The sequence below is a fragment of the Nyctereutes procyonoides genome, unplaced genomic scaffold (genome assembly GCF_905146905.1).
Source record: "Nyctereutes procyonoides isolate TBG_1078 unplaced genomic scaffold, NYPRO_anot_genome, whole genome shotgun sequence".
Classification (NCBI taxonomy): domain Eukaryota; kingdom Metazoa; phylum Chordata; class Mammalia; order Carnivora; family Canidae; genus Nyctereutes; species Nyctereutes procyonoides.
The window spans coordinates 51,931,137-51,953,782 of record NW_026575052.1 but is presented as its reverse complement, the minus strand read 5'-3'; the positions used below and the strand labels follow the sequence as shown (position 1 = coordinate 51,953,782).

The window sequence follows — 22,646 nt, the reverse complement described above, 5'->3', positions numbered from 1 at the left end:
CTGCCCTTGGCTCAGGGCGTGATCCTGGAGACCCGGGATGGAGTCCCGCGTCGGGCTCCCGGCATGGAGCCTGCTTCTCCCTCTGCCTGTGTCTCTGCCTCTCTCTCTCTCTCTGTCTCTCATGAATAAATAAAATATTTTTTAAAATAATAATAGTAAATAAGTAAATAAATGAACTGACAGGAAATAAGCCCAGTCCCGTCAGCATCCCTCTGGGTCCAGGGATTTCAGGGAAGCAACGCAAGGCTCCCTGGGCTGCAGGCGAGGCCCCGGGTGGTGGCGGGAGGGACGCCTGGCAGTAAACCCGAGGGGCCGCCTGGGCTTGCACCCCCGCCCACGGAGTCGGCCCCGTGGGCGCTCAGGAAACCCACGGCCGAGTGGCGGAAGGACGTGTCCTCACCTAACGCAGGGGCAGCGGGAGGGCAGGTGTTCCCCAGGCCCGGCACGTGGTCGTCTCTGTGCCCGGCCTGCTGTGCCGGGGACACCGTGAAACGCCAGCAGAGCGGTGACAGCCCAGCAAACGCGGGCCCCGTCTTTGCAGAGTTATGGGCCATCCGGACGCTCAAGGACAGGCTGTCAGCTGGCCGCCCGGGGACCCAGACGCACAGCCCCCATTATCGCTCCTGATGCACGTCACCGCAGCCAGGCCTCTGAGACATGTGGAGAAATGTGTCCTCGGAAGCCTGACAGCCCCGAGGAAGGCCCCTCCGCCCAGCCCCCCGCGCGGACCCTTCAGCCCCCAGCCCCCAGCTGCAGCCCTGCCGGCCGCGCTTGCTCGGCGGCTCCCGGAAACACTTCCCACTCCAAGGGGACGCCGGCCACCTCCTCCTCCCCTTGGGGCCCCAAAGTGGATGTTTTACTTGAAGGAGACCTAGGGCACTCCCCACCACGTCAGCGACAGACCCTGGTGGCGTGAGCCCCTGGCCACCTGGCACCTCCCCTGCTGGTCAGCCCTGGGCCCCCATGCTCGGTCCTGTGGGGGTCCTGAGAGTCCCCCGCACCCCAGTTCATGGGAATCAGGCCCGAAACCCGCTCCCATGAGCACGCAGGCGGCAGCCCTACCTGGGGCGAGCCGGCCTCCTCCTGCCGGGGCACTGGGGCCGTCTCCGGGACGGACAGTGGGACGGACAGTGTGACCACCACGCTCATGAGGGTGAGTCAGGGCCCCCCAGGAGGACCAGGCCCCAAATGCCTCATGGACTGAGACAGCCCCAGTGTTAAAACGACATCACCACGTCAGGGTCAGCGGCCAAGCTCTGCGGTTCTTCCCGCCGTTGTGCCTGGAGCTCCAGCCGCTGCCGCCGCGGGTGGGTGGGCGACGACGCAGACGAGGTCCCCCTGTCACGCAGGCAGCCGTGGCCGTGTCAGCCACGGGGCGGATGCAGAGCCCTCCCGCACCTGCTCGTCGGTGGGACCGTCCTGTCTCCCCAATGAACCAAAGCCAACTGGCCAAGTGCAGATCAATTTTCCATGTTTCGTCCTGAGTGTTTATGGAGGGTGGGAGTGTACTTGGCTCCACGTCTCAGAAGACCAGTCGTGGGACTGGCAAGGGGCCACTGGCAGGATTTGGACCCGCGTGGCTCCGTCCGGCCCCTCGTTCCATGGGAGCCATGCAGCGGCCTGGGGACCCAGCCTTTCTCACAGCCACAGGGCTCAGCTCCAGGCCCACAGTCTCACCCCGAACTCCCCAAGAAGGGGCTGCTCTGCTCCCGGGGACACGGGGCCTGCCTCTCTCCCACCGGCCAGGGCCAGGTGCCCACGCCAGGAACAGCCGCACCTGTAGCCCGGGCTCCGCTGGCCCCGTCGCCAGGCTCCTTGCGCGCTCGCCTCACCTCGGCCCAGGCTCGGTCCCACCCCGCGCCCCGCACGCCTGCCCTCCCACCCGGCCGGGAGCGGGGTTCCGGGGCTAGGCCCCCCAGAGCTGGCACAGCTGACAGCCCAAGGCTGCTGTCAGGAGCAGCGTCGCCCCCGGAGGCTCCGTGGGGGAGACGATGAGCCTGCCGAGCTTTCATGGGCCTGTACCCCCGGGCGGGGTGGACGCCGACACTGGGCCCGCACGGGGCGACTCCTCATAGGCGCTCAACAAACATACAGCAGATGCTACGGGGGAGCGGACCTGACCACAGCGAGGCCGAGGATGGCGCCTCCCTCGATGCCCTGAGCTCCACGCCACGCACACCTTCACACCTTCGCACTCACCTCCAAGTGTGGCAGGCCCGGCCCAGCCCGGGGGGTGGGGGGTGGGTCGCAGTCCTAGCCACCACTGCGTGGGGTCACCCGCAGGGCTGCGCCCCAGACAGGAGGTGGCTCCGCCTGCCCATAGCACTTCCCACGGGCACCTCATGGAGCGGAAGCTCGGGTGATGCCGTGAAGGACGCACTCCAAGGCCACGAGGAAGGCTGCGGCTCCGCTTTGGACATTTTCTTTTTTTTTTTTTAAAGATTTTATTTATTCATGAGAGACACAGAGAGAGAGAGAGAGAGGCAGAGACACAGGCAGCGGGAGAAGCAGGCTCCATGCAGGGAGCCCAACGCGGAACTTGATCTCGGGACCCCAGGATCATGCCCTGGGCTGAAGGCAGGCACCAAACCCCTGAGCCACCCGGGGATCCCCACATTTTCAAGTCACGTTAGCACATCACCCATTAGGAGCCCCCACAAACCCCTCGGGGGACAGACCTGCTTAATGTCACAGAACTGAGCATTCCTCAAACGTATTTGCTCATGGAAGTGATGCCCGTCCTGGGGGCCTCAGCTTTAGTCTGGTCCTTGGAGCGTAGCGGTTCTGGGGGACGGGGTGGGCTGTGCCCAGCCGGGGGCTGAGGCTGCCTGATGGGGGCCCCGCAGCCCAGGCCCTGCCACCCTCATGCCAGGCTGTATCCCTGGCATCCCCAGGTCATGGACCTTCCACCGTGTCACCTCCCTGCCTCCCCAGCTGGTGGGTGGGAGCCTGCAGGGCCTGCGTGCTCCCCAATGGGGTGGGTCATTCCTTCTAATCTCCACGCCCCGTGGGCTCTGTCTCTGAGGGACTCTCACGAATAAGCACGCACGCCCCTGTGCTTCGGCTGTTTCATGCACACGCCCCACAGGCCCACAGAACCTGGCGGCCAGCGGAGTCTGCAGCCACAGGCCAGGCTCATCCCAGGCCCAGAGCTCAGGGGTGGCGCGTGGGCTTCTGGGCGTGCTGTCCTCAGCCATGTCCATCCGAGTGGGGCCCTGGGTCATGTCCCCATCTGAGTGGGGGCCTTGGGCCTCGGCAGCCCCGTGCCTGCACCTGGCCCCTCCCAGGTGGGAGACCCCAGTCCGGCTGCAGAGGCCTGTGGACCAGGAGTGCAGGAGGGTGGCTGGCCCAGCCCAGCAGGAGCAGGAGAGAATCCTCCCTTCAACCCCAAACGGCTGTGCAGGCCTCAACTTATTAGGTGAGACCCACCCTTGCAAGGAGGCCTCTGCTCTACTCAGTCCTCCACTTCGACTGCTGGTCTATTTTTTTTTAAAGATTTTATTTATTCATCAGAGGCGCGGGGGGGGGGGGCAGGCAGAGACCCAGGCAGAGGGAGAAGCAGGCTCCCTACAGGGAGCCCGATGTGGGACTCGATCCCAGGACTCCAGGATCACACACCCGGCTGGAAGCAGGCGCCAACCCGCTCAGCCACCTGGGCGTCCCTCGAATGCTGGTCTCGATGAGAAACCCCCTCATGTGTGGCCAGACCTCAGGGCTCCCAGGGCCTGGGCACGGGGACACGTACGATTAATCAGCACGACACGGCGTTTCTGTCGAGCAGCAGTGGCCACCTAACAAACGCACGACTCGGTGCTCAGAAAACCTGGCCATCTCGGGTCGGCGCTGGACTCCTGTGATGCTTTCCGTCCCGTGCAGACCTACGGTGCAGGGTGCAGCCTCCAGCGCAGGAAGGGTGGGAGGCGGGAAAGGTCAAGGATGCTCTTGGCTAGAAAACGCTGATCCGGGCAATCTTCTTATCCAATAGAAAAACAGAACGTGAAATCCTGAAATAAAAGGACTTTGGTTAAGCCCGTGTCCAAAGAAAACAGAGGGTGCTAAGGGAGGAAGCCCAGGGAGCTCTAAGGAACAACGGTGTTGGGGTGACTTTGCAGGGAGACACTTCTGTAGGGTCAGGAAACCCACCAGGAGCCTGTTACCTGCCCAGCGGGGCTGGTGGCGAGGACCGTGTCCAGGCTGCACGGGCATCAGGTCTGAAGCTGCCAGTCGCCGAGCGGAGAAGAGACGGAGCCTCTGGGCTGATGTGGAGGACGGTGTCCCACACCCTGCAATGTCCACACCCTGCGCAGAGCCACTGAGGGCCCGGCACATCCCCTGGGAGGCCTGGGCTCTCCCGGTGGGGTGTGAACACGCACCTTCACATGTATGTACCTAAAACCTAAACGCACTTTGTGGCAAAGAGTCGCCTTGGTCGGTCGATCACTTGAGGGACCATCCGTGTCTTCGCGCCGCCCACGGTGAGCAGGGGGCACTGGCTTGCTTCTCCCGCGCGGCCAAAAATAAGCCGGGCTCGCAGGGCCGGGAACCTGTCCACAAGTGCCGGGTCTGCGACACTGTTCACAGCGCCGTGGTCGCGGCCCCGTGAGCCCCCACCGGGGTGCGTCCCACGTTGGCGCGGGGACCGCTTGGCTGTGACCCGGGAGCCCTCAGGGGCAGGACAGCATGCCCGGAACCCAGCCTGAGTGCGGTCGGCGGCTGTGTCAGACCTCCCACCTGTGCCATCTGACTCCAGGAGCCGAGCTCCATGGGCGGGGTGCTCGCGGTGACCTTGGCCTGGGGACTGCCCCCTGGGGACCGGGCGCTGTGCGGAGGGACCCCTGGAGTCCCGGGTCCATAAGGCCCGCACTGCCCGTCGCTAGAGCGCACTCCAGCCCCCGGGTTCCCCCGAAGCACGCCGAAGCTGGGGGGTGGCCGAGGGCAGAGCCCACGGGTCCCCAGGAGGCTCCACCCTTACTCTGCACCCCCAGCCCCAGCAAATCTCAGGGGAGCCTCCACCTCCCGGTCGTGTCCCCCCCAACGAGGCCCACCCTGGCCTGACTGAGGTTCCCATCTAGGAAGGTCTGAGCCTCCCAGGGCAGGGGGAGGGGGAGGAACCTCGGCTCTCCCGGGGCAGCGCTGCCGGTGAGGACCCGCCTCCTCTGCACAGGAGCTGTCTCGCTGTCTCTCTCTCTGTCTCTCTCCCTGTCACTGTCTCTCTCCCTGTTTCTGTCTCTCACCCTGTCTCTGTCTCTCTCCCTATCTCTGTCTCTCTGTCTCTCTCCCTGTCTCTGTCTCTTGCTGTCTCTCTCTGTCTCTCCCTCTCTCTCCCTCCCTCTCTCCCTGTCTCTGTCTCTCCCCATCTCTCCCGCTCTCTCCCCCTCCCTCTCTCCCTGTCTCTGTCTCTCCCTGTCTCTGTGTCTCCCCGTCTCTCCCTCCCTCTCTCCCCCTCTCTGCCCTCCAGCTCATCTGTCCCAACCCAGAGGTCTGGCGTTGGTCTCACGTGGTGGCCCCCAGGGCTCAGGGTTTCGGGCGCGATGCTGGTGCGCTTACTGGGGCATGTGCAGGAGCCGCTCCTCCCATCGGGGCGCCCTCCGCACCCTGAGCTGGGTGAGCCCACCCCCCTTCCCGCAGGAGTCTCCCGCTCTGGACAGACGGCCCAGTTAGGCACATGGGGACACGGCTGCCACCTGTCAGGTCTCAGCGGCCCGGGCACCTCCCGAAGGGCCCCTCCCTGACTTCCAGGTACCCGGCCAGCGGCCGTGTCTCTGCATCCGTCCCTCTGGGGCCAGGTGTGCGACTGGACCAGAGACGCACAGCGGCCCTCCCCGCCGCGTCCTGGAGACCGGAGTCCACAGTCGGGAGGGCAGGGCCAGTGTCCCCAAGGCCTCCGTCCTGGGTGTGCGGACGCCGTCCCCTCCCCGTGTCCCCGCGTGGCCGTCCCCCTGCGCGTCTGTGTCCTCATCTCCTCTTTCCGTGAGGACCTGGATCAGGGTCCATCCTGGTGACCGCGTCTTACCTTAGTCCCCTCTTCAAAGACCCCGTCTCCAGCTACATCCCACCCCGAGGTCCTGGGGGTCTGGCTCCTGCAGGAGTTTCCGGGGAAGCCGTGGCTCACTGTGTGGCGTGGTTACTGCCCGGCCGCCTGCTGGCCTGCACCCTGATTCAGGGCCTCCTGTGGCTGCTACCCGCCCAGAAGCTGCCCCGGGTCCTCACCCCCGTGACAATCAGACCTTCCCGTCGGCCACACAACCCCACGCAGACCCAGGGTCTCTCCCGTAATGAGGCCTGAGCTCCCTGGGGCCGCTCGTTGGACAGCAGCTGGGGAGCTGCATCGAAAACACACGTTCCTGAAAGTGCGTGAGAAAAACTCTTTGCCTTTACCCCAAAACCCTTACTCCTCACCTCCTGCCTGCACTGAGGCTAATTATTTCCTTGCTTCCCCGCGGGCGCCCACCTGTCCAGGCTGGCCCGTGTCTGCGTCTCGCTGGAAGTCACATCCACGAGGGATGTACCTGGACGCGATCGGAACACACGGCTGGGAAGGAAAGTGGGTCGGGAGGGAGGGAGGCCATCTGTCCGGCCGTGTTCTGGCAACATGAGACCCTGAGACGGCGCATGAGGGGGGCCGAGGTGCACCGCCCGGGGGCTGCCACAGAACTCTGTGCCTTCCGACGGTCACCTTCCTCTTGGGGGACGCACAGGCCCCGGAGCCACGCCTGCTGCGGCCAACCAGATGGAGATAATTGTACAGAAGTTGAAATTGTTGAGATGGGGGCGGCGCCAAAGGGCTCAATTCATGAGCCTCTAGAAAACAACCCGCGCCGGGAAGTAGCGGGCGCTGCTGGGGGTGCGCAGAGCACGGGGTCAAACCCGTACATGTTCTGGCAATTGCGGTGTTTATTGGAAGTTGCGGCAGGCGTGCTGTCTCACATGAACGGACTGTCCAGGGAGCTCCGCGCGCTCAGGCCCCGGAGGACTCCAAGGTGCTCGTCCTACTTGGTCAAGAGGCGAACACAGTCCTCACGGAGCAGGACCCAAACTATGGGCCCCTCCCCGCCCGTCCTGGCCCCGCCGTGGGTAAGCAGGGTCCTCCCAGGCCGGGTTTATAACCCATTTTGTGATGATTTTCGGGTGTGGTGTGCGGTGGAGCTCAGGATTCGCCTTCTCCAAGCTGGTGTACAGTTTTTTCAACGCTATTTGTCAATAAGACTTTCTTCCGCCCCATAGTGTGACTCGCAGATCTCTGTTGGGAATCCGTTGACCGTATGGGTATGATTCCCTCCCTGAATGCAGTTGTGTTCTGGCCTATTTATCTGCCTCTACGCCACGATCGCTTGCCACTTGAGTTTGCTCGTTGTTATCAACATTCCCAGCGACTGTGGTCTCACATGGTTCGACTGTGGTCTCACATGGTTCCAGGGAAGAGCTCCCGGGCCCCTGAGAGCGCTTCCCCCAGGCTCTGAAAATACGCGAAATCACTTCCAAGGGGCCACAGCCACTTATTTTGCAAAGAGCAATGAGGTCTCCAATGCAAATGTCCTGGATCCCTTCAGGGGATGCGTTAGAAAGGGCATGGGCCAGGCCTCCCCTGGAAGTGACCCTTGGCCAGAGGGCAGCCCGGTGCCGCCCGGCACCTCTGCCAGCCCAGGCCGGCCGCTCTCTCCCGTTGGGTCACTCTCTGCGGGTTTGCAGCAGACACTCTGGGTGCAGGGAGAGACTTTCCCTCCAGAAACACCTTCTCCATCTTCCAGACTTTGCAATGGGGGGTGGAGGGCTGCGGGAAGCGCAGGGAATTCTGTTTGAGCCGGCTCCTCCGAGCTTGCCCCCAGACGTCCGGACCTGAGTAAAGTAGAAGCCCGGCCTCCATGTCCCTCCGTACCCGCGTGAGCCCGGCGTGGGGCGGTGCTGAGCCCAGCGAACAGAGCGGGCTGGACGTCTGAGCGCTGCTCAGATGCAACCAACCCAACGCAGAGTGCGTCAAGGGAACAGCCACCAACAAAGGTGCTGACGAGGAATCTTTGTTGCGATTTTTCCAAATAAAAAAAATGTAATCCCGGCCGTCTTTCCTAATGACACGCTACGGCTGCAGCCGGCCCCCTCCTGGCACAGAGTTGCAGGTGGGCCTGCCCAGCAAACGGGCCAGCCGCTCGCTAGGTGTCCTGCTCTGTTCAGGTCGGGGGGCCTAAGCTGGAAACCTAGAAGCCACGGCGCTGGAGGAGCTGCTAGGGCATGAAAGACGTCCCGTTAGATTTGACTTATTAAACTGGCAAAATATACACAATGTAAAATTTGCCGTCTTACCCGTCTTTAAGCATACAGTTCGGCGGCATCTGATACACACGGGTAGATACGTCATTGTGCCACCACCGCCACCATCCATCTCCAGACCCTTATTTTCTCAAACCAAAGCTCTGTCCTCATTACACACTGAGCCCTTCACCCCCCAGCCCCTGGCTCCCACCGTTGCATTTCCTGTGTCTACGGATTTGGGTCCTCTGGGGACCTCAGACAAGAGAATGACACGGTGCGTGTCCTTCGGGGACCCATTTATCCCACTCAGGCCCATGGTCCATGCATGTCGTAGCCTGTGGCAGTGTCCCCTGCCCCGTTTTTCAGGACGAGTAATAGTCCATTGTGTTGTCCGTTCATCTGCTGGTGGACACTCGGGGCCCGTCCACCCTTCAGCGGCTGTGAACACGGGTGTGCACGGATCTCTTTGAGACCTCACTTTAGATCGAGGCGGCCTTGCTGGTTGCACAGGGGCTGCGCCACCATTCCCTCCATCCCAACCCCTCCGCACTGGCGCCAACGCTCGCTACTTCCCAGTTGGCGTCTACACGGCAGCCATGCCAGCGGCGGGGAGGTAGCGTCCGTGTGCCTTTGATCTGCATCTCCCTGCCCATGACCGTGTCCGTTGGCCGTCTGTCTGTATGTCTCCTTTGGAGAAGTGTCTACTCAAGTCTTTTGCCTTAAATCTGGATTTCAGATAGACTGAATGATGTTCCGGTGTATGTTTGCCCCACACAATACTGGAGATAGATAGATAGATAGATAGATAGATAGATAGATAGATAGATAGATGATTGATACATGATTGATTGATAGATATAGACAGATAATAGATAGATGATAGATGATTAATAGATAATAGATGATAGATGATTGATTGATAGATCATAGATGATAGATGATTGATATAGACAGATAATAGATAGATAGATAATAGATGATAGATAGATAGATAGATAGATAGATAGACAAACACTAAATAAGTATCTGGTGTTTACCCGAAATTCAATTTTAACTCAGTGTCTGGGGTTTTTATTCGATGAATCTGGCAACCCTAGAAAGCAAGAACATTGAGGACCTGAAACAATCTTTAAATATTTCACAATTTTGCTAAGGTGAGCTCTGAAATGGTTTAGTGTATTTTTGTGGGTGTTTGGCCAGTAGCCCTGCTTTATTAGAAAAAAATGTAATTTCATTTTGAGATGCTCCAGACTAAATCATTTGAGCTTCACACTCTTTGTGTAACATTATTGGGCACCCTTAATGAAATTATAACTCAAGCAAGAGATTTCATTCCCTTGTAGTAAATTAGCTTGGGCTGTAGGGTTTGGGAGAGCCAATCCCTCCCCGGCTTATTCTTCTCGTTCCGTAGAATGAAGAAAGAGCAGGCATTTTATATTTGAGTTATTTATTGTTCTCTCTGAGTGAACATTATACCGTTGCCCGTCCCTACTGGAAACAACAGCTGTTAACAGGCTCCTGAGTGAATTTCAATGTGAGCTCCCCCGGCCTCTGGAAAGCCTGGGAAAGGGAGCGCAGGCTCAGAATTGAAAGAGAAAGAGCACAATCGGGGCCTGGTCTGGATGCCTAGGAGGCAAACGGCTGAGAAAGCCAGGAGCGGAGGTGTTGGTGCAGAGTCACAGGTGATGTGTGCACCAAGGGACCCTCCCTCCCGGGCCAGCAGTCCCCGCTCTGAGGACACAGGCAGATGGCCCCGAGAGCCAGCGAGTTCCTGGAGATGCGTCTCCCGCCCCTGCGGGCTGGGCCAGGCCCCAGAACAGCGGGAAGGCCCCCGGCTGGCCCCAGGACGCCCGGACAGGCGGGTGCAGGAGAATAGGGGGCACGTGAGCCGTCCGTGGGCGCTCTCCTCCATCCCAGAGTAGGTTCCCCTGAGGACCGGGGCTCCTAGCCTCCCCTGGGGGGGGGGGTTAGTTGGTGGAATCCCTAAGGAAAGGAGCTTTTCCTTTGGCCCCTTCGTTAGTTGTTTTTCAAGTCTCCCAATTGCATTCCCATCCCACAATTCCCCGATCTTTCCGGCTGACAGATTGCAGGGGGGGCACCTGGGGGGCTCAGTGGGTGAAACGTCTGCCTTTGACTCAGGTCATGATCTCAGGGTCCCGGGTCGAGCCCCGTGTCGGGCTCCCTGCTCAGTGAGCCTGCTTCTCCCTCTGCCTCTGCCCTGCTTGTTCCCTCTCTCTCTCTTCCAATTAAATAAAATCTTTAGTAAAAGGAGAGAAAGAGAAGCTGCAGGGCCTGACGTGGAAGCACAGGTCGTACAGGTCCTGAGCAGCATCCCCCGGGGCCAGCTGCCCGCCCCAGGCCGACCCAGGACAGGTGGTGCCTTCGCTCCCCCGTCACTGGGCCGCAGGCGAAGGGCGCGCTCTCGGGCTCCTCTCCCTGCTGGGCGGCGGCGCGCCCATCGGCAGGAAGCACAGTGGGGGCCTCCACCCCGTGCCCCTTCCTCCTTCGTGCGCCGCTGCTTCTCCTGCTGCCCAGAGGCCGCCGGGTGTGTTGTACAGCATGAAAGTCCACCCTGGTGCATGCACCTTGAGCCCACAAAGCAAGCTCTCCTCTAACGGGAAGAGATGGTCTTGGCTCTGTTTGCACCATCCCTGTCCCGTCTAATGAGGGCTTTTTATCTTAACCCGCTTCACTCCCTCTCTGTGAAGTGCCCTGGGTCCGAGGCACTGCCCACCCAGCCTCCCGCAAGCCCCCGGGAGGCTGTTGCCCCAGAGACCATCGCTTTGAGTTTGGAGGAACACAGAACCAGAGGAGGAGAAATGCCAAAAATGAGAAAAGAAGAAAGATGGAAATCATAAAGTTTAAAATGGAACGGAAAAAAAATAAAAAAAAATAAAATGGAACGGAGAGAGAAGTTTGATAAAAAATGCTGTCAGAAATTCAATAAAAGACTGAACCAGAATGAAGTGGCTGAAACCAAAACGAGCTTTCAACCTCCCTTGTCCAAACCCTCAGTAATAAGAACCTAGGACAGCATTGAGTTTTTTCTGAAACTCGATGTCAAAAGTGCATTTCCTGTTCTTTTCTTTCCAGACAAAGTAAGCATGTTGTCAGCCTTGATCGCTCCTTTCAAGCACTTAAGCCCCGAGGCCACAAACACGGAGGATGAAGACAATCTAAGTAAGCGGCTCCCTTCCCTGAGCAGTCGCCCCCGGCGCACCAGGGTCCCCTACTGTCCCCAAACACGGAGACCCCTCAGGGTGACGGCATGGCTGTCGGGCTTCCTGGAGGAGGAGGCTCTGCTCCCATCCACCCCTCAATCCCTTCCGCATCATGAATCCCGTCCCCACCCGGAATCCTGTCCCTACCTAGAATCCCGTCCTCACCTAGAATCCTGTCCCCATCATGAATCCCGTCACCACCGGGGTCCTGTCCCCACCTGGAATTCTGTCCCACCCGGGATCCCGTCCTCAGCTTGAATCCTGTCTCCATGTACAGTCTCCTCTCTACCCGGGATCCCGTCCTCAACCAGAATCCTGTCCCCACCTGGCATCCTGTCCCACGGGGAGCCCCATCCCTACCATGAAATCCTGCCCCCACCTGGAATCCCCACCCACTCTGGGTAGTAGAAAAACATGAACAGCGACTATAATTGAGCACTCGAGGGATTGCAGGGAAATGATCAGTCTCTCGACATGCCCCCCTCCTGTCTTTCCTTTGTGCTTCCCCTTCAAAAGGAAAAAAGGAAGGGAAAGAGGGCGGGAAGAAACTGAGGAGAGAAGAAAATGAACAGTTTGGACGATTATTTAACAAGGAAAGAGCTGGATGGGTGCCTACTTGCTGGAACATCTCTGGCTCGAGAGACCGGAGAGGCTCCAACACAGTGTGGGGTGGGGACGGGAGAGTGGGCTGGGGAGGGAATCCCGGGGGCCGCGGGGGAGCCAGGGCTGGTGTGTGTGTGCATGCAGGGGTCCTGGGTGTGTCCCGCACACTGTCACCCCTAAACAAGGGGACGGCACACTCCAAACCACACAGACCCCCCTGCATGTCAGCGTCACGTCACAGATGGGTCACCGTCCAGATGTGGACTGCGCCCACGGCTTGCTGGGGGCGGGCCCACGGGGTGCCCGCAGGAGCGCAGGGACCTGGACAGCAGGCACACGGGAGGCCCCACACAGGAGTGCCATCCTCTCTGCCATCTGCTCATGAGGAACACGGCCGTCAACGGGACCAAGGCTGAGGCACTACCCTGCGTCGCCCCACAAATCAAAGCCACCGAGCTACTGCGTCAGAACCAGGGCGGACCCAGACCCCGGCCGCTAGAAGTAAGGGCTGCGGGGTGCGGACTCAGTACGCCCGGAATCAGAGCCTCAGGACCGTCAGGTCCAGCACCCTCCTCAGCACGGCACCTGCGTCAAAAGGAAGTGTGACAGATGCTTGCTCCTGTCCTCTCGGGGCCTAGCGGGGAAAGCTGCAAGACTCGGTCAGTTCACTGCTACCTGCTTCAGAAATGGGCAACACACGTGTGCGTACACATACTAGGAAACTGAGCTTGCACACGCACGTGCCCCCCGGCTGACCTGGACGTGTGGACAATGCACTTTGATCAAACGTGTGGAATAAACACGTTGGGAAAGGAAGTCTTCCTCTGCTCACCCTCCTCTTTTCCACCTTGGTGGGCTCAGTCCCCACCAAGTCCGCTTGGAGCCCAGCGTGGGGTGAGATCCCCCGACACGACCTCATGCTCCAGCCCACCTCCCCGGGAGCCCAGGCCCCGCGCTCCACCACTCAGCCCCAGGGCTTCGTCCCCACGGCAGGCAGGGAAACGTGACCAGAATCACGGAGTTGAGACGGGAGTGCACTAGGACGGCGCGTGGAGACCCACAGCAAGAGCCTGGAACAGAGTAAACGCACAAGCTGGCCATCTCCCCTAATTCAGCTCGCTGGCTAACGGGTGGGAGCCTGCAGGCAAGGACAGCGTGGGAGAGCCTTTGCGGTGCTTGGAAAACCTTCTTGGGAAACCCTATTCTCATGCACTGTTCAGACCTCCACTAATGTCCTTGTCTTCAACTTCTCCTGGTGGTGCTGAGTACTGGGTCTCAGCAATTTGTAATCCAAGCACCATTGGGATGTGGGAGAGAAGTGGGTGGTGTGAGCAGGGTGTGTATAACAAATGTGATGTGTGCTGTATGCGTGCACACACCAATGCAGGGAGAAAGGATGGGTGGGCACACACTTGTGCAAGGAGGAAGGGTGGGCGTACACATGCCTGTGCAGGGAGGAGGAGTGGGCGTGCACACACCTGTGCAGGGAGGCAGGGTGGGCCTGCACTCACCAGTGCAGGGAGGAAGGCTAAGCATGCACACACCTGTGCAGGGGGGAAGGCTGGGCGTGCACGCGCTTGTGCAGGGGGGAAGGCTGGGCGTGCACGCATCTGTGCGGGGGGGGGGGGAGGGCTGGGGGTGCACGCACTTGTGCAGGGGGGAAAGCTGGGCATGCACGCACCTGTGCGGGGGGGAGGGCTGGGGGTGCACGCACCTGTGCGGCGGGGGGAAGGCTGGGCATGCACGCACTTGTGCGGGTGGGAAGGCTGGGCGTTCACGCACCTGTGCGGGGGGCGGGGTGGAGAGGCTGGGCGCGCACGCACACAGCTGGGCTGGCAGAAGAGTAGGCAGGTAGAAGCGAGCGTGAACCTGCCTTGAAGCCTTCCTTGCTTCCTAAGCCGCGTGACTCGGTGTGTCCGGCCTGTTACACGGGGTGCTCCGCCCATTTCGCGGCGAGGTCGCGCCTGCAGCCTCTGTGGGCTCCCGCGGCCCCGCGCCCACGCCCGCGTGTCCCTGCAGTCGAGCCCGCGGACACGGCGGCTGTGGGCGCGCCGGAGCCCGCGGGTGGTGGGGGTGGGGGTGGGGTCTGCCCCGAGGTCCCCTGGGCAGCCGCGGGCGACTGTGGCGCTGCCCGGGGCCTCCGCGCCCGCCGCCGACCCGGGCCACAGCAGGGCTCACGCCGGGGCCTCGCCCACACCTGCCCCGCGCAGCCGGCCCGCCCGCGGCCTGGGCGGTCCGATTCCCTGGCAAGCGAAGTTCCAGGCGCGGACACGCACGCGGGCACACACACACACACACGCACACACAAAATCCCGCGCTTCGTCCCGGGGTGCAGGCCGCACGCGCTGGGCCTCGAAGGCGGCCGCGGGGTCGGGGACGCCGGAGGGAGGACGCGGCCCGGCCGAGGAGGGCACCTGCGGGCCACGGGACGGGAGCCCCACGCGAGCCGGGCGGGGCGGGGCGGCGGCTCCCTCGTGGACGGCGGCCGGGTCCTCGCCCGCCGGCCGCTCACGTCCCCCCGGAGCCGCTCGCCGAGGCCACAGCGTGGACGTGCCGGTCCCAGCCCGCGACGATGCGCGCACCGGGGTGTCGGACCCGCTCTGCCCCATCCGCGGCCGCCCCCGCCCCGTGCGCCTGCGCAGACACAGGCCGCGGAGGGGGCGGGCCCGGGGAGGGGCGGGGACTGGGGAGGAGCGCGGTCCGGGGCGGGGGCGGAGCGGGGCAGGGTGGGGCGGGGGCGAGGGAGGGGCAGGGGAGGGGGACGGGAGGGGAGGGGAGGGCGGGGAGGGGGAGGGAGGGGAGGGGCGGGGGAGGGGAGGGAGGGGAGGGGCGGGGGCGGGGCCGGCCGACCGGCACGTGCATGACCCTGCAGCGGTGCAGCCGACTGACCCGACCCAACTGGTGACCCGCAGCGGCGCCTCCCGCGGCGACGGGAGTTTCCTGCGAGCGGCTCAGGGCCCGTGTCCTGAGAGTCTCTGAGTTATGACTGAGGAGAAAAGCAATTATTTGGGAGAATGAGCTCCAGGGTGGAATTAAAGGACTCACTAATTCTTATAACCTAGTGTGACCCGTCCGGTCGGGCTGTTCCGAGTGTACAACAAATACAGTCTCAGAAACAAATCATTTTTATCACATCATAAAGATTCTAGCGCCAAATCCTGCCCCCCGACCCCAGGGAGAGCCCTTGCGGGTGGGCGCGCGGCCGCCGCTACGGCCACAGGGGTGACAGTGCTCAGGGACCACACAGCCTGGGAGGCTGCCACGCTCCTGGATCGCCATGTACAGATTCCCGGGTCTTCCCTGAGCCACGCACAACACCCAGCAGCCGGCTCTGCACACCCGTTGCCCCCGGCACCCAGGGCCGGAGTCCCACCTGCGCTCTCCCACAGCATCCCCTCCGTGAGGCCTGGGACAGTCCCCTGAGAAGACCGAGTCTGAGCAGCAAGGAATGCAGGTCAGCCTGCGGGGTCAGCACCGGACAAGCTCCCGGACGACTCCGGATCGGAGCGAGCCTGCTGCCCACATTGGGTGCCCTAGTGGACAGGGTACAAGTTTCGAGGCCTGAGACCAGCCCGAGCGGTGATGCCCCCAGGGCAGATTGGACGAGGAGCATCTGTGTCCCCCCCCCTCCTCAAGGGTGACCCGCGACTGTGCACTTGGATCCCGTGGGGCCTGGGCCCAAGGGAGCACGTGCAGGGCCAGGCACCCCGCAGCCTGCATGACAATAAAGAGGCTCTGTGGCCTCCTGACCTCTTATGTCTGGGTCATTCTGATGACAGAGCACGGGAAGCCCAGGAGCTAACAGTGAGGGCCACTCCCTGGGTTGGGAAGGGACTGTGATGCATCTAGTACCTTCCACGTGGAAGAAGGAAATGTGAGTTCGCAGGGTTAGAGCTGGAGTCCCGTGGGAAGTCCGTGTGGAACGATGGTAGCGAGATGGCCCGGACCTGGCGAAGGGGCTGGAGACTTTCCAGCGCAGGCTGCCGATCTTCCAGTGCGGGCTCCCGATCTTTAGGCGGCGCCAGGGCTGCGGGCGGGTCTCTTCGCCAGGCGGCCTCCCCGGGCCCTCGCCACCATCCTCTGGCGACAGACGGGGCATCTGTCTGTGTCCCACTGGACCAGGCCTCCCAAGAGACCAAGGCCATTTACCCAAGACTGTGGGCTCTGGGGAGCTGGGAGGGTGGGGCCGACGTCCACCTTGCTGTCCGAGGGGACATGCGGGGTGGGCACTGGGCTCAGACGGTGACAGTGTCCTGGGGGCCCTGGGCTAGTCCATAGGAGGGACTGCCTCTGTCTCCTGCTGGTCTCAAAACACACAGAGACACGTGCTTCCTGTGTGTCGGGGGCCTGGCTCCTTTGGTTCACGCTCAGAATAACGTCAGAAGGCACGTGCTCTGAACACTGACGTGTGACATTTTAAGAAAACAGAGTTTGGGCATGTGAAGGACCTGCCCCTGGTCACTCCCACCCGAGAGGCATGAGCAGGAGCCGAGAGCTGGCAGAGTGACCGCCGCCCCCCAGACCCTACGGGCCAGTGAAAGAACACTCGGCCGTGTGCATGGGAGCCCAACCCCCAGCCTGCACGTCTGCAGAAACCAGGGATTGTGGCCGGGGTGTCCAGGGTGCGGCCCAGACGCCCACTTTCTCCATCAATTATTATTAGTTGTTGGTTAACGAGGAAGCAAGCGGCCTTCCTGCCGCAGCACGGTCGCCCCAGCTCGGGCCCCGGGCAGCGGTCACGACAGTGGCCGTGGAGTGTCGGGGAGCCGGGCAGGAGGGCAGAGAACCAGTTCCATGCAGGTGAGGGAGGTCGGGCCGCAGGGCTTTTCCTCCAAGAGGAACCTTTGTACCTCGAGGGCAGCAGAGTCACTCACTGAGCCCCACCTTCCAGGAACCAGTTCGGATTTAGAGCAGCCCCGGCAGTTTTCTACGCGGTCTACCCTGCGGCTCCTGCGTTGGGTTTTTTTTTCCCCATCTTTGCCTTCAATTTGAGAAACTGCATGGTTCATCCGATCTACTATCTCCGGGCCTGAAATACCCCGAAGGACACAGCTCTTGGCTCTCTGTCCCTCAGACCCGTCACGATTAACAAAAGAGGCAGAGATTAACTGCTTGGTATCTGGGAGGTAAGTCCTTCTACCAGAGCAGCCTGAAAAGGGACGTCATCCGCCTCCCGCTGAAGGACCCTCGGTGTCACACCTTTGAGCAAAGTTACAGCCGCAAACCTACCACCATGCGCCACATAGAAGCAAACTGCCCGAGGAAACACGGACCCAAGGATCATTGAGCACTTGGGGTTTTAGCAGACGGAAAACACCTCCCCCCGCACCTGACCCCGGGGCTGGCACAGGAGCCCTGAGGGCGTGGCCCCCAGAGAGGGCACCCCTCCCGTGGGCAGCTCGCACTTTACCAGTACGTTCTCTGCCAGCAACGCCCTGGGGGCGAGGTCGCGGGGTCTATGGCTCTTACCGCTGCCGGCCCGGGGCAGAGCTCAGGGAGCCCGCCGGATGTCTGTTCAGGAGCTATGGGCTGGCTGTAAGAAGCACCCCAAGTCTCCACGTGCTCAAGGGGAGCCAAGTGACTCCAGACTCCCGGGGGTCTGTGTGGGCCCCGCCTGGCCCCGGGCGGCCGCCTCGCCTCCCACCTCTGTCAGAACCGAGGGCCAACCACGCTCAGCATCCTCAGGCCACCCAGAGCCCAGCACAGGGGTCCCCGGGAGGTAGCCCAGAAGATGATGGGGCGATTCTGCTTCCATAAAATCAGCCTTACAGTGGCTGCAAAGGTTCCCAGGACGCCAACGCCCCAACCACCGAGCCCAGACCCAGCGCCTCCCTGCTTGAGCCTCGTTCCTTCCAGAACATGGTGCTGCGATCCCCACACAGGGTGGATTTTAGGAATAGGATGTGCAGCTCGGTGAAGGTGTGAGGCACCTGCGGCACCCACCTCCAACTCGGGGGATTCCAGGGGAGCCCGAGGGGTCAGCGCCCCGGAAGCATGTTCACCCGTGGGGCCATCGAGACTCTCGTCCCGAAGCGACCACACCTGAGATCTCCTGCACAGAGCCACGTTATCGGCTGCAGGTGCCCCAAGATGGCCAGTCCACGGAGCACGCGTGCACCACCCATGGTTAGCAGAGGACGGTTCTGCCGAATTTACTCTGTATCATTTCTTAGGAAGGAAGGAAGGAAGGAAGGAAGGAAGGAAGGAAGGAAGGAAGGAAGGAAGGAAGGAAGGACCGCAGACACAGAGCGGCCCCGGAGCCCGCATCATTTTCCTCCACGTGTCTCAGGGGCAGTACAGATGTCTCAAACCTTTACCACCCACGTGTGACCACACCGTCTGCGTGTGTGTCATTCAAAGTCCCGATACCCTTACCTGCGTGTTGTTCACCATCTAGCGTGTTCCTGAGATTAACCCACGCTGACGCACACAGATGTAACTCATGCTCATGACATTAGCGTGCGCCCTGTCATAAGACATCACAGTTTACACACCCCCACCCCAAACCTCATAGAAGGGCTGGGCTGCCTGTTGGTCTGCTCTGGGGCGGCTTAGGACACGGGAACGCAGGGCCTCGGACGGCTGGCCTCAGCCCCAGACATCACAGCCGGCGCCCAGGGCCGCAGATGGCAGCCGTGCCAGGGGTGCAGTGCTCCCCCACACACCCCCAACCTTCTGCTCTGAAATGCGTCTGTGCAAGAACTGCCCCGGGGGATGCGGGTCCTTCTGCCTCCGGGCAGGTGGCCCCCCTGTCCGTGGCTGCAGCATCACATGTGTCCCCGCAGGTGCCCACCCAGGTTGCTCCTCCCGGCTGGCTTTCTGTTCGGGCCAGGCCGAGCTGAGCCCTGGAGCCCCCCGTCCTGCGTGTGGCCGGTAGCGAGCTGCCAGCGCCCTGGGTCACGGCTGTCTTTCTCACTTGCAGGTACCAGCAGCGCTGACGTGAAAGAGAACCGCAACGTGAGCAACCTGGAGGCCCGGCCCCTGCCTGCGGGCGACAGGGCCCGGGGGGGCGCGCCCAGCGTGAAGAGGAAGCGGCCCCTGGAGGAGGGCAACGGCAGCCACCTGTGCCAGCTGCAGCTCATCTGGAAGAAGCTGTCGTGGTCCGTGGCGCCCAAGAACGCGCTGGTGCAGCTGCACGACCTGCGCCCGGGCCTGCAGTACCGCATGGTGTCGCAGACCGGCCCGGTGCACGCGCCCGTGTTCGCAGTGGCCGTGGAGGTGAACGGGCTCACCTTCGAGGGCACTGGGCCCACCAAAAAAAAAGCCAAGATGCGGGCGGCGGAGCTGGCCCTGCGGTCGTTCGTGCAGTTCCCCAACGCCTGCCAGGCTCAGCTGGCCATGGGAGGCGGCGCGGGGCCGTCCCCGGACTTCACCTCCGACCAGGCCGACTTCCCCGACACGCTGTTTAAGCAGTTCGAGCCCGCGGCGCCCCCCGAGGCCTTCCCGGGCCGCCGCCCCGCGGACGCCACGCTGCTGGGCTCGGGCTGCCAGCGCGGGCGCCTGCTCTGCCGGTCCCTGGACCTGGTGGGCGCTGCCCCACGCGACCGCAACCCCGTGGTGGTGCTCAACGAGCTGCGCTCCGGCCTGCGCTACGTGTGCCTCGCCGAGCCCGCCGACGGCCAGCGCGCCAAGGGCTTCGTCATGGCCGTGAGCGTGGACGGCAGGACGTTCGAGGGCTCGGGCCGCAGCAAGAAGCTGGCCAAGGGCCAGGCGGCCCGGGCGGCCCTGCAGGCCCTCTTCGACATCCGCCTGCCCGGCCACGCGCCCAGCAGGCCTCGGAGCCCGCTGCTGCCCCAGGTGAGACACGAGGGCTGCGGGCGGCGGGGGCGGGGTAGGGCGGCCGGGCGCTGACCCCCCACACCCCCTCGCCCCCCCGCCCCAGCTGGGCGCCGACGCCCCCCCCCAAACTGGCGCTGACTCCCGGCCCCCCCCCCTCCCTTTTCCCCCGTGCCACGGCCAAGCACCGACCCCGCTCCCTCACCCTGGCCAGACGCCGACCCCCCTCCCTCGCTCCCCCTGCCTTCCCCCGCCCCAGCCGGGCGCCGACCGCCCCCCCACCCCCAACCCCCCCTCCCCCGCCCCGGCCTCGGCCTCGTCGCCAGGAGCGACTTCCCAGCGTCCGCAGAGAGCAAGCCTGTGAATGTGCAGAGCGTCCACACCCGCCTGGCGTGCGGGTCACGGGGGTCAGCGGCCGTCCCAGGGGTTACGGCGGGGGCCCCCGCACCTCCAGCAGGCCCGTCAGCGCCCGTCGGGGGCAGGGACCCACTGGGCTTCGGGGACAGGCCCCCGAGCCCGCCCATCCCGTGTCGGGGCCGCTGGGGAACGCAGGGCCCAGGATGCTTGGGGCGGAGGGCTCGGCGACAGGTGCGGCTGGAGGCGTGGCGGGCACGCGGTGGTCACGTGGTGGGCACGCAGCGGTCACGTCGCAGTCACGTGGTGGTCACGTCCCGGCGGCTCGGATCGCGGCGCGGGGTTGCGGCTCACGCTGGGGCCCAGGTTGGTGCGCGTGCGCGTGCGCGTGCGCGTGCGCGTGCGCGGCCGGCCGGTGCCCGGTCCCCAGCCCCAGGCGCTCAGGTCCAGGCGCCCCTGGAGCCGCAGGCGGGAGCAGAGGGGCTGGGGGGCGGGGGCGGGGCCGGCGGGGGGGCCCCCGTGCCCCTGGGTCCCGGCCCCGCAGACCCCGGGGCGGAGCCGCGACAGGACTGCGCTCGCTCGTCGGCTCGTGGCTCAGCGGCGGGTGGGGCTCGGGGTCGGACCCACCGCGAGGCCCGAGCGGGAATTCCTGCTCCGCCGCCCCGGCCTCCGTCTGCGCAGCCCTGGAGCTCCTGAGCACCTGGAGGCTCCTGGAGCGGCCCCGCCCTTCACCCCACGCTCACCTGTCCAGGTGCGTGCCCCGCGGCCTCCATGACCCACCCTGAGCACGGGGGGGGGGGGGGGGGGTGCACGGCCCGGCTCCCTCCTCCCCACCCCTGTCCTGGGGGTCACGGCCCTGCCTCCTCTCCCCTCACGTGTCCAGGTGTGCAGCCCTTAGTCTCCATGACGCACCTTACCCCCTGGGGAGAGGAAGGGGTGCACAGCCTTGCACTCTCCTCCTCACCCCTGTCCTGGGGGTCACGGCCCCGCCTCCTCCTCCCCACCCCTGCTCCGTCCTCCCCCACCTGTCCAGGTCCGCTGCTCCTAACCTCCATAACCCACCCGACCCGCTGGGGGGGTTGCACGGCCCTGCCCCCTCCTCCCCCCCGCCCTCCCCCCGTCCTGTTCCTTTCTGTGCTGCGTCTCGGGGTCTGTGGCTCGGCTTTGCCGACACGGAGGGCAGAGCGGCCCCGCGCAGGATGGGCCCCGCGTGTCCGAGCACCGCCCAGGAGCGCCCCCGGCCTGGCCTCTGCCCCTCCCCCCCCTGCACACGGGGCTGGCGGTCGGACGGGGTCTGCATGCTGCAGCCCGAGGCCTTCTCCTTGGCTGAGGTGACCCCGGGGGGGGGGGGGCGGGCAGCGCCTTTGCCCCTGCTGAGTAGCAGTGGGTCGACCTGGAAGGCAGCCCGTCCCCTAGAGCCGGCAGCGGAGTCGGGTGACGGAGAGCGCAGGCAGCCCGGCTGCCAGCCCGCGGAGGACCTGCCGGGCCCGCGGGGAGGACGGCGCCCTGCCCCGCTCCTGGTGAGCATGGAGGGTCCCGGGGCACATCTCCGCGGGCTGTGAACGCTCGGGGCGCCCTCTGCGGGAAGCCTCCCGTGGACTGACACACGGCGAAGGAGAAGCTCCTATGTGGTCCCACACGGTCCCACGGGGAGCGGCTTCCAAGGCCGCAGTGGGCCCCACGCGAGACACCCGTCCAGCAGGTGCCAGTGTGTGGAGCAGGACCCTGCAGGTCGCCTCACCTGCACCCTCCGGCCCCAAGCGCAGGACCATGCGCCCTAGCCCTGCTCTGCCTCAGCCCCCGTGCAGGGAGCACAGCCGCCCTGCGCCCCAAGCTCTAGGCCTGAGGGGACCCTGTCTGGGTGGCCGTTGCCCTGTGCTGGTGGCCCAAGTACCGGCCCTGTTGGGGTGTGGAGCACGTGTCCCTCCACGTCCACCTGGAAAGGCAACCTTCACACACTTGCTTCTGCCTCCACTGAAGAGCAGTAGCCTCTGCAGAATGAAAACCCGAGGCTAAGACTCCTCCGGGATCGGGTTTTCACCCATTCCTTTATTGGGCGCGTTTCTCAGAACTGGGCTAGTTTCCTTCCTTCGCTTTCCCGAGATCAGGCTTTAGGTCTGGGACTGTATTCCACTAAGACGCGGTGCAGACCTCGGGGGGAGGTTAGGACATCACACAGGCGCACAGGCTGCGCACTCTGCAAGTCCGTTGCTGCGGACGGCGACAGACCCGGAGGCAGCAGGCCCCATCCCTGGCCCGCGCCTGGTGCCCCTCCTCCGCACAGGGGTCCTGTAGCTTACAAGGTACCTGCAAGGAATGAAGAGACCGTGTCAGGATCCACACATGGTGCCCAACCTGAGATGGTTCGCTGTGACCGCGTCTAGGCTTCACGGGGGTGCATCAGCGGTGCACGTTCAGCAGATGCCATCCTGTGAACTTTGGACA

The 22,646-nt window shown here is 63.5% G+C and overlaps 1 protein-coding gene across 1 annotated transcript in view; it reads left to right on the top strand.

Moving 5' to 3' along the window:
- The window catches only part of ADARB2 (adenosine deaminase RNA specific B2 (inactive)), a 337,200-nt gene that overhangs the window by 241,275 nt on the left and 73,279 nt on the right, over nt 1-22,646 (top strand). Inside the window, exons 2-3 of the mRNA XM_055332832.1 lie at nt 11,341-11,427; nt 18,994-19,868. Coding sequence (XP_055188807.1) covers nt 11,341-11,427; nt 18,994-19,868 — 962 coding nt within the window. The remainder of the gene's footprint in view (nt 1-11,340; nt 11,428-18,993; nt 19,869-22,646) is intronic.